The sequence below is a fragment of the Papilio polytes genome, unplaced genomic scaffold (assembly GCF_000836215.1).
Source record: "Papilio polytes unplaced genomic scaffold, Ppol_1.0 DF824080.1, whole genome shotgun sequence".
NCBI classification, from domain to species: domain Eukaryota; kingdom Metazoa; phylum Arthropoda; class Insecta; order Lepidoptera; family Papilionidae; genus Papilio; species Papilio polytes.
The window spans coordinates 1241695-1251520 of record NW_013525124.1 but is presented as its reverse complement, the minus strand read 5'-3'; the positions used below and the strand labels follow the sequence as shown (position 1 = coordinate 1251520).

Sequence of the window (9826 nt, the reverse complement as noted above, 5' to 3'; positions counted from 1 at the left end):
TTGTACATTTCGTTTGTAAGTGTCATTAATAATATTAATGTTCTAAAATAGTTGGTTTACGTAACATTGAGTATTAATAAACAGTAATCATTTCGCAATTATGAAACGCTGCAGACGTCCCCAGTTTAATTAGTTTCGTGAAACGTGCGAGTGTTTAAAGATATATTGTTTTATTAAATGTTTTAGTGCTGGAACTAAAGAGTGAAAGTTGTTGCAATAAACTTGGACATCGTGTAGTCGATGATCGATACCTTTTGTGACTTATAACAATGGAGTGCGGCGTGCGTGATAGTGGTGCGGTTCCATTAGCGTAGCGGGAGCGTGTGGTAGCGCTGGGTGCGCAACGCCACGGCGTCGCCGGTACAGGGCGAGGCGGGCGGGGGCGGGGACGCCGGGCCCGCGCCCTCGCCCGCGCCCGACGCGGAGGTGCCCGCTAGACGGAGGCGCCACCGCCCGCTCTACCGCCGCTTCTTCCACTATGTGCGCACCGCGTGGACCGGCGTCAAGTTCGCTCTCGGTAATATATTCGACAATGTACTTTAATTATTCGCTTGTCCTGAATTTCAACGGAAACTTTATATACGTTAACTGCTTAATTCCATTACACGTCCTCACCTCTGAATGTATCCCTTCTACACAATTGCTTCCTACGATTATTGCGTTTATGTGTCTTTACGACGTTCATTACTGTCAATGAAGTGTCTTTACATTTACTTAGAAACGTTTGTTGTATTCATTATTACATTTTTATATTAAATTTGAAAGCAAATTATCGGGTAATTACTAAGGATAGTGAAATTATAGCTCCTGCCAAGTTTAAAATTTAATTGTAAAGCATACTTTGTGATTATCACGGTAATAGCGTCTCGATGCATATACGAGCACACGTTCTTATTAATAGAAACCAATACTTTGTCTCTCGACAACAAACATATGAAGCTCAACATACTTATTACATTTCTCTTGCTATTTCCAAATTTATAACGTTAGGAGCTTATACCAATTAAATTAGATAAAACTACGACGAAAATCTAATCTTTGCTAGCTCAAGAGAAACCCACGTGAACGAAGGATAATTTGGAATTAAATGCTTGAGAGCCCAGTGTCCCTATTAATATGCAATGCATTAACTTTGTAGTAGACTGTTATGCAAATTTAAAATTAACATTTTGTTAACACTACACTCATGTTACTAGACTAAGGTTAAGCTACGTTTTATTGAACCCTTAAATCTGTACAAAGAGTACCAGTACATATGTTACTCCTGATCGAAAAATCTGTCAATTAGTGAACGAAAATAGTTATCTGTATATGTAAAAGTTTTTATTCTAAAAATGCAAACATTACAAATATTGAAGTGAACATTAAAATATAAAAAACGAGGATAGATCGTAAAGAAAGTAAGATAAAACAGATAAAAAGAAAAATGTGACATTGTTAAGAAAAATCTTAGATTTGTATTCAGACTGGAAGCTTAATTCAAACGAGATTTCGTTATTGAAGGTTTTCTTCTGTTATTGAAGGCGCTCGCGACCTTTGCTTTCTTAAGTGTCTTAAGGAAAGCTTGTTTTTCTTCAGACTTTAATTAAGAGCTTTACATAAAACCAGTTTAAGAACGCAGAAAATACGTAACAACAATGTTGACAGAAGTTTTGTTTTACTACTCATTTCATTTTTAATGAAGTCACAGATATAATCATTCGTTGTAGATACTGAAACGATTTCCGTAAAAAAAAAAATATTTGCAATTAAGTAAATTAATACTTAGTTTACATTACAAGTATTTACATTTATAAAATGAAGAGTCTAAGAAATAGAGACTTTTTAGTAAAAACTGTCATAGTATTTGTTATAGCATAAGGTGTCAAACGAGCAAGCGGATAATGTAATTTGTCAAAGTAGTTACCTACTTTTAATCAACAGAGAACAGGACTTACAGAAAAGGGGTATTCATCTACCTTTGCGTGAATTCCTACGCGAAATCCAGTTTCCATTCCTCTCGCCTCCTTGTATAAAAAGAGTAGAAAGGGGAAAAGACTTGTACGAAAAGCGGGATTGGTTCATGACGTCATTCTTCTATGTGTAGATATAATCATTTCCTATTTTCTCAATAAATAATAGTATATAACTAAAGCAAGACAACATTAAGGAATTAACGAGATTGTCGTTTAATTACTATAATTGAAAATCAAACAGTATTTGAATCTATTTTCGTAACGTGAACGAAATATGTTTGGGAATCGATTGTTATCCGTTTAATTAAATAAAGTGTTGAAACGTGGGTATGCTTTATACGATTTAAATTGCAATTCCTACATTTTTCGATTAAACATATCTGTTTGTATTTGTCCTGTAAATAATTGATTTATGGTTAATGCAGACTTTGTAAGTAATTAAAATTTAAATCTGCTTATTTCTATATCGGTCGCTTCGCTATATAGCTGAATTACGGTGGAGGCTTGTTCGTTGTCATATAACTATTAAAATGTGTGTTTATTTATGAAGGTATAATCAATTTTATATTGTGTTTGTTGAGTAAGCTATAGGGAATTGATGGATAAATGGAAATGATCACAAACACACGTGCACTGTTGAGATGAAAGTAAACACGTCGCCAACCATTACTATGTTTATTTGTTGCCAAATTGTGTCTAACTCACACTGATCCAGTACTAGCTACTACGTTAACAATATACTAGTCGGTTTTGTTCAACTATAGACATTCACTGATAAACATATTTCAACTCGATTTCGGATTACGAACATCAATTTCATCCTTGAGAAAATGGTTGTTTTTCATTCGATTAGATCGATTATTTAGAATGGAAATTAAACGACAATTATTACTTTATTTATTTACTTCGCGGTTTACCTAAAACTCATTACAATAATGTGGTTAACGTTGGAGCATAATTTATAAAGTGAATTTTAAACGAGTAATTGGTCAATTGAATTTTGATAGGCAACTGTTAAACTGACATGGGGAAACTTGTTTATGTTTGTTTTAATTTACAATGTAACTAAACCAGTGGTTAAAAAAGAACGCTGTATGAACTGTTTTCTAAAGTTGAGAGTTGGAAAATTGAGGTTAGGAAAAAAGGTAAAGGGAACACGGTATGCACGTGAAACAAATAAGGTTGCGAGACAGAGCGGTTGGCAAGGATCTCATTGTGGAAACGCTTTGTTCGTTTCTTTTTGCATTTCGTAGTAAGTACTGAGTCCGGCCAAGACCGCTTCAAGAAAGTGGCTTCATTTCTAACGCTACATCAAAAGCTGTTGAGTTTTTATTTGCGAAAATGTATTCTTATATTTAAAATACTTTAATAATTGTTTAAAAAATCTACCTATGCTTAGATTTTGCGCACTTACATAAATTCGTATTATCAATATAAATTCTAACATTAGTCACTTTCCCAGTGCTTCTATTTTTACTTTAATTTAGTTTATTTGAAATAACATTAGTATTAATTAATTATTTTACAATTAATTCTTTATTTATAGAAGTAGTAGTAGTCGTAATAGTGTAAAGGCCAAAATTTTTGGAATGGCCTTTATTTCCATTTTATATTTATCCCATATAACAACGAAAAATTAAAACAAAATATCAACTCAAAGTTTTGATAAAAAACGTAAATTAAATTAGCTACGCAGTCTCGTCAAAACGCTCCTAACTGTCATATGACGTCACATATTAGTAAACAAACTTCTTGGCCTGTTAAAATCAACAACTGACTGATCTTAAAAAAGGTTTTATAATCACGTAATTTGAAATCTTTAACTAATAACTTTAAACTGTAAGCTCAAAAATAATTTTTTTTTCTGTTAAGTTGTGTACATTACACAAAAATTTAATTTTATTTTCAGCCAACTTTTACACACGTAGCTAAACAAAGCTGCTAAAATTCGACGTCGACGACTTTTATTACTCATTAACATATAGACCTTTCCGTTCTTATATTTTAGTACAAAAGCTTAAACATTTCATTGTTTCCAACGTCTAATGTTAGAAATCATTTTCGACTCTAGGTCGTATGACATACGGATCACATCGGTTATACTCATATCAGTTTATATACTGCGTAAATAATCTACAAATTTATATGACATGGAATATTGATTATTCATGCGACAATCCTATACACAGAAATGTTGGAATGAGTTTAATGGTCAGTATATATTTAAAATAATTTAATAATCTTCGACAAAACACTAACTTCTATTTAGAAAAATAAACGAAAACGAAAAAATGAGGAATAATATTAGCGTTGTAAACTGCTATCATTCAATTCTATGTTTACGTCAAAATGTTTAGAAAGCATACTCTAATAAAAAAAAACAAAAGAAAGAACTTCTATACGATAAAAAGGTGTTATAGTTGATTTTGTATAATGTATGCGTACAACAAAGAGTTAGATTGCAATGGCTAATGAAGCTGACGACCGCCTCTGTAAATAGAACGATTGTTTACTAAACGTCCGCGCGTTTATACAGTGCGCATCACACTAACCTCGCGGAAAATAGGCCTTAAATTCATCAGGTGCCAATCTCTAAATACATTGCGGAATACATAGAGTCGACAAGCTTAAATTAATATTTTAACAATGTAACTATCATATAATCTAACTAATATTATAAATAGCGTCAATAGCCTAATGGTTTGGAGTACGGACTATCGATCTTACGGTCTAGGGTTCGAATACCGCCATTCGACTATTGTCGTGAACCAAATCCTAGCACAAGCCTAGAGCTTAGTTGGAATGGTTAAAGGAAATATTAGTAAATTAAAAAATACAAAAGTTTAGATGGATGCATGGATGTTTATTAGAGTTTGTAGCCTACACGGCTGATCGGATCTCGATGAAATTTGGCACAGTTGTAGAGAATAGTCTGGAAGAATACATAGGCTACTTACTTTTTTAATTTCACGCGGACGGAGACGCGGGCGAAAGCAAGTTGGAAATAAATAAATTAATAGCAAATATTTGAAACGTTGCTTCTTAGACAATTCAAATATTATTTAAACGCTTTCTGTATTATGGTACTATTAAAAGTTTATTGTAAAATATGTAATATTGAATGTAAAGAAATTATTTACAAACATTATTCACCTTAGCGTTTTCTATAAATATAAATGTATCTCTATGTATTTCTATATTCTTTGGACACATACGTCTGAGCCGAGGATGTAGACGGTCTTCTAATAGTATTTCCCCAACATTCTCAACAGTACGTAGTTTGACGGTGTTCTCGCGTACGAAAGGACTCATATAATTAATTAAGATAAACAAAGTAAAATGTCCGTGGACATAGACATGGAAAGTTTCTCTCGTAAGAAAAATTTGCGTCGACGGACTTTGAACACTCTGAAATCAGCTGTGATGGTTCTCAAACAAATAACTAGTAAGTTTATTTAGAAAATTGTATGAAAAAAATTATAGCATTTATGGAGATTTACTTTTTTTCGTGATATTTTTTTTTTGTTTTCTGAATGGTTGTTAGTCTCATTAATAATAGGTTTTATATATTTAGATTCTTTATGCTATTAATAACGTGAAATTAGTCTTGAAAATATTCATGTTCTTTAATTATAAAACGAAAAGTTTTGTTAGAAGCTGTTCAGTAATTAAGTTTCTTTTATATTCGATATTCAATCAAGGCGTAAACAAGAAAGGTAATTTTCACATTAATTAACATCTCGGGTGAGGGGAAACGGAAAACACATTTTCCTTTTTCCTCTATACTGTTCGCTTCCCAGTATATTAATACTGAAGCTCGAGTTAGTCTCAAATGTACGTATAAATTATAGTAACGATTTTCTGTATTATAAATAATTTATGTTTCTACGAAGATATCTTCAAATGTGGTTATAATTATTTAAAGAAATTTACAACTTGGAAGATATGTTTTCTTACTTTCTTACTTTCTACTTTTTAATATATTTAATACAAATCGGAAATAAACAAAATATCACGTTTTTAAGCGTTTTATTGTACACTATAATTTTATAGAGAGAACGTCTTAGTACGGCTTAGTGACAACAATTTCAACAGTTTTCAGATAATATTAATATCAACAATCAGTACACGATTTTGACACAGTATAACAGAGAGTCATTAAATTATTTACTAACCACAGTAACAAAATATCTCACTGCTGTCATCTGTAATAGAAGCATAATCTTCAAAGGTTTTCTAGTTACATTATAAGAACTGTTCTCATACAGCTTCATCCGCATGAAATTATAAAAACAATTAACTATCCTCTACATCTGTACCAAAATTCATCGAAATCCGTTCAGCCGTTAAGACTACAAACTCTAACAAACATCCATCCATCTAAACTTTCGCATTTATAATATTAGTATGAAGTGTGATTATTTTATTGATTCGATGGATGCATGTTGATTTGTTAGAGTTTGTAGCCTAAATTGCTGAACGGATCGGGATATTTAACGATTTTAAAACATTGTATCAAACAATGTGTACAAAGCGTTAATCTTCACTTGACCTCAATAAAGCTTTAACAGGTTCAGTTAAAACAGAGGTCAGCGCGGACATTTTTATCGTTCATAGTTCTATTTCAAGATTGACAAATTAAAAGTACCAAAAAAACAAAGCTAATTTCTTGCAAAAAAATCTTTTGTAACAAATTGCAACGAAATATAACACATTTAAATACATTTTAGGATTAGTGTTAGATTATTAGGACGTTAAAATTATTCATTTTAAAATATAGATGTATGTTCATATTACATAATTTAACTCTTTTGTACATAGCAAGGACTCAAAACTTATAGTTTGTAGTTGAAATACAATAAATTTTAATTCATAGAGCATTTAATTACCCACTTTTGAAAAAATCATTTAATATAAAAAGTCTATTGAAATCAACAGTATTTTTTATAATTCAAATAAAAAACACACTATTTACAAGTTAAAATTAAATAGGTTCAAATTAAACACCGTATAAAGCTTTCTGAAGCGTAAGATAAAGGTGACTTTTACAAAGGTTAAACAGTGAAATTAAAGCTTCCTCAAAGGAAAAACGGTAGGTAAATTAGGTAGCTTGTACAGATTGCCCGAGGCTTTGCGACGGATTGCGTTTATGTCCAGATGTATATAAGCAAATGGCGATTGTTTTAAACGGCAAAGAACCAATTATTGTTAGGATTTTATCATCACCCTCCCTACAGAGAAAATGGAAAGGCAAAGGGATCTAAATTAGGTCTCCGGCACGCACAGTCATCAGACGTAACGCTGAATTGCTCCTTCTTCACGCCTTTCTTCTGTGTGATAGTATTGCACCGGGCAAACATGTTAAATCGAGCTCTAGTAATATAAAATGTGGTTCTTATCCATACATCTCTATCAGTCGTCTAATCTGAACTAAATCTCCTCTTATGTGGCGTTTTATAATATGAGATGTTTTTATGATATTGCCACCTCAAGCGTATAATTGTAACCGGGTCATAGACACCCTGCTTTTTTTATTTATAGTCAAAGATTCAAAACAATTAATTTTACTTCTATTTGCACATTTTGTGTATATCTGATATATTTAGAATACCTATTTTCGGTATAATTGATAAACATCTGACAAGTCAGATATTTAGTATGGGTCGCATATTAAATACTAGCTGTTTCCGTGCGGCTTCACCCGCATGAATTTATGAAATTTTATTTTATTGTTCACATTTGTCAAATTATCAATAGTAAATGTCAAAATGACATGACATGACAAACCTTAGCGATCTTGCTTTTTTGATGTTGGCAGCAACTTATGGTCTCTTTCCCACATTAGGCTTTTTTATCCAAAATATTTACCCCCTAAGTTTAATGTCGTTAAAATATATAACCTAACGCGTGACGTCAGTGTAGGGCTTTTTATTAAAAAAAAAGAATTATTCAAAAATATGCTGTAATTGCTGATATCTTAGGCAACAAAGAATTGTGTGTTTACACTTTATTGTAATGGTATAGATACTTGATATGAAAACTGACATACTAACTATATAATTTATATTATGCTATTGAACTTGATGGCCAGAGGCGGTAGACAGGAATAGTTCCAGTGTTTAGGTAACGCCGCGTACTCTCGCGCATCTCACCAGCTCGCGGTAAATAGGCCTTAAATTTGTCAGGTGTTAACGTAGAGATACTAAGAAATGGAACGGAGTCGATTTACTATAAATTAACTATCGATATTCTCTGTAGCTTTTCTTAGCTATGTTTCACACTAAGTTAGAATGATGTAATTTAGTTTTCATTTAGTATGCGTCTATATTAAGCATTGAATTATATTCAAGACATGTTAGCTAATTTATTTCAACTCGGGTATCATTTATATTGATTTTTTACTAAAAATAAATTACGTAAATTCTAAAATAAACACAACAATCGTCTATTATTCGATCGAATATCTTCAATAAAAATACGTTACTCTTCCGAGTCTAAAATAAAAATGTCTTAAAATAAATTTAGTTACAACATATTTCCTCATCTCCACACATTTTGTTGTGCGTTATGAATTATGGCTTCCATAAGTGGACTGTCGATTACTGATATGCATTTACCAGTACATTCTCGACTTCGGGAATATAAAGTACATTTTGCGGTGCTCCTTTTTACGCACGTGTAAAAAAATTATAATGTCCGTGAATATTGATATGGAAAATTTCACTCGAAAGAAAAACTTACGACGCCGTACGCTAAGTACATTAAAATCAGCAGTAACCGCTTTAAAACAAATCGCAAGTAAGTGCAGAACTCATTTGTTTTTTTCATTTTTTGTATTAGTATTTTAGTATTTTGAATTTTTATGTGAATACGTGGTACATTTTTCTCTAATATTACTATATCAACCCAGTACTTTACATATTATTACTACTCGTAATAGATAAGTTAGTAACAGCTTCGACTACATGCACAAACAGATTGTTAGTAATAAATTGGAACTACTTGTATTCTTTAGCAAGCTAATTTACCTACTTTTGGAAACACGAACATCCGAAAACTTTTGAGAACAAAGTAATTGAAAAAGTTTTCGAATATGAAGTTCTTTAACTAGTAAACAATAATAGTTTAATACAGAATACATCGTTTATGCTTTTGATGGTTTAATATTATCGTATTTCCTTTTACATTACTTTGTGATATTTGTAATAATGTTAGATTGTATTATACTTATTTACACTAGTTGTTCCCGTGCGGATTCCTCCGCATGGAATTTTAAAAATTTCTTTTTTTGTTTACATTCGTCAAATTATCAATAGCAAATGTCCAACTGACATGACGTGACAAACCTCGGCAATCTTGTTTCCTTAATGTTGGCATGCACTTATGGTCTCTTTCCCACATTAGGGTTTTTATCCAAGGGTGTTTACCCCCCAAGTTTAATGACGTGGAAATATATAGTGTAAAGCGTGACGTAAGTGTAGGACTTTTTATAAAAAAAAGAATTATTCAAAAATATGCTGTAATTGCTGACATCTTAGGCAACAAAGAAGTGTGTGTTTACTCATTATTATTATAGTATAGATAATGTGTATTGTAGTTGAATTAATATGACCTATATATTTCAGTATGTAATTCTAATGACCCATTAATATTTAAATTAACTAGCAATTTATCAAGTATTATAGTTTGCGGTACATGTACTCTTACTAATTATATTTGTGAAATAAATGTTCGTGTTTATTTAATTACTAGCTTTCGCCCGCGAATTCGTCTGATATTAAAAAACAAAACAAAATGCACTAAAAACAAAACAAAATACACCAAAAACAAAATATTCTCAAAAAAAACAATACACTAAAAAGTAACGAAAT

At 31.6% G+C, this 9826-nt stretch overlaps 1 protein-coding gene across 1 annotated transcript in view; it reads left to right on the top strand.

Moving 5' to 3' along the window:
• Positions 1-330: 330 nt before the first annotated feature.
• The window catches only part of LOC106099977 (Kv channel-interacting protein 4-like), a gene marked incomplete at its 5' end in the record, with an annotated part of 84122 nt that continues 74626 nt past the window's right edge, over positions 331-9826 (top strand). The window contains one exon of the mRNA XM_013278675.1: positions 331-517. Within this exon, the coding sequence (XP_013134129.1) occupies positions 331-517 (187 nt within the window). The remainder of the gene's footprint in view (positions 518-9826) is intronic.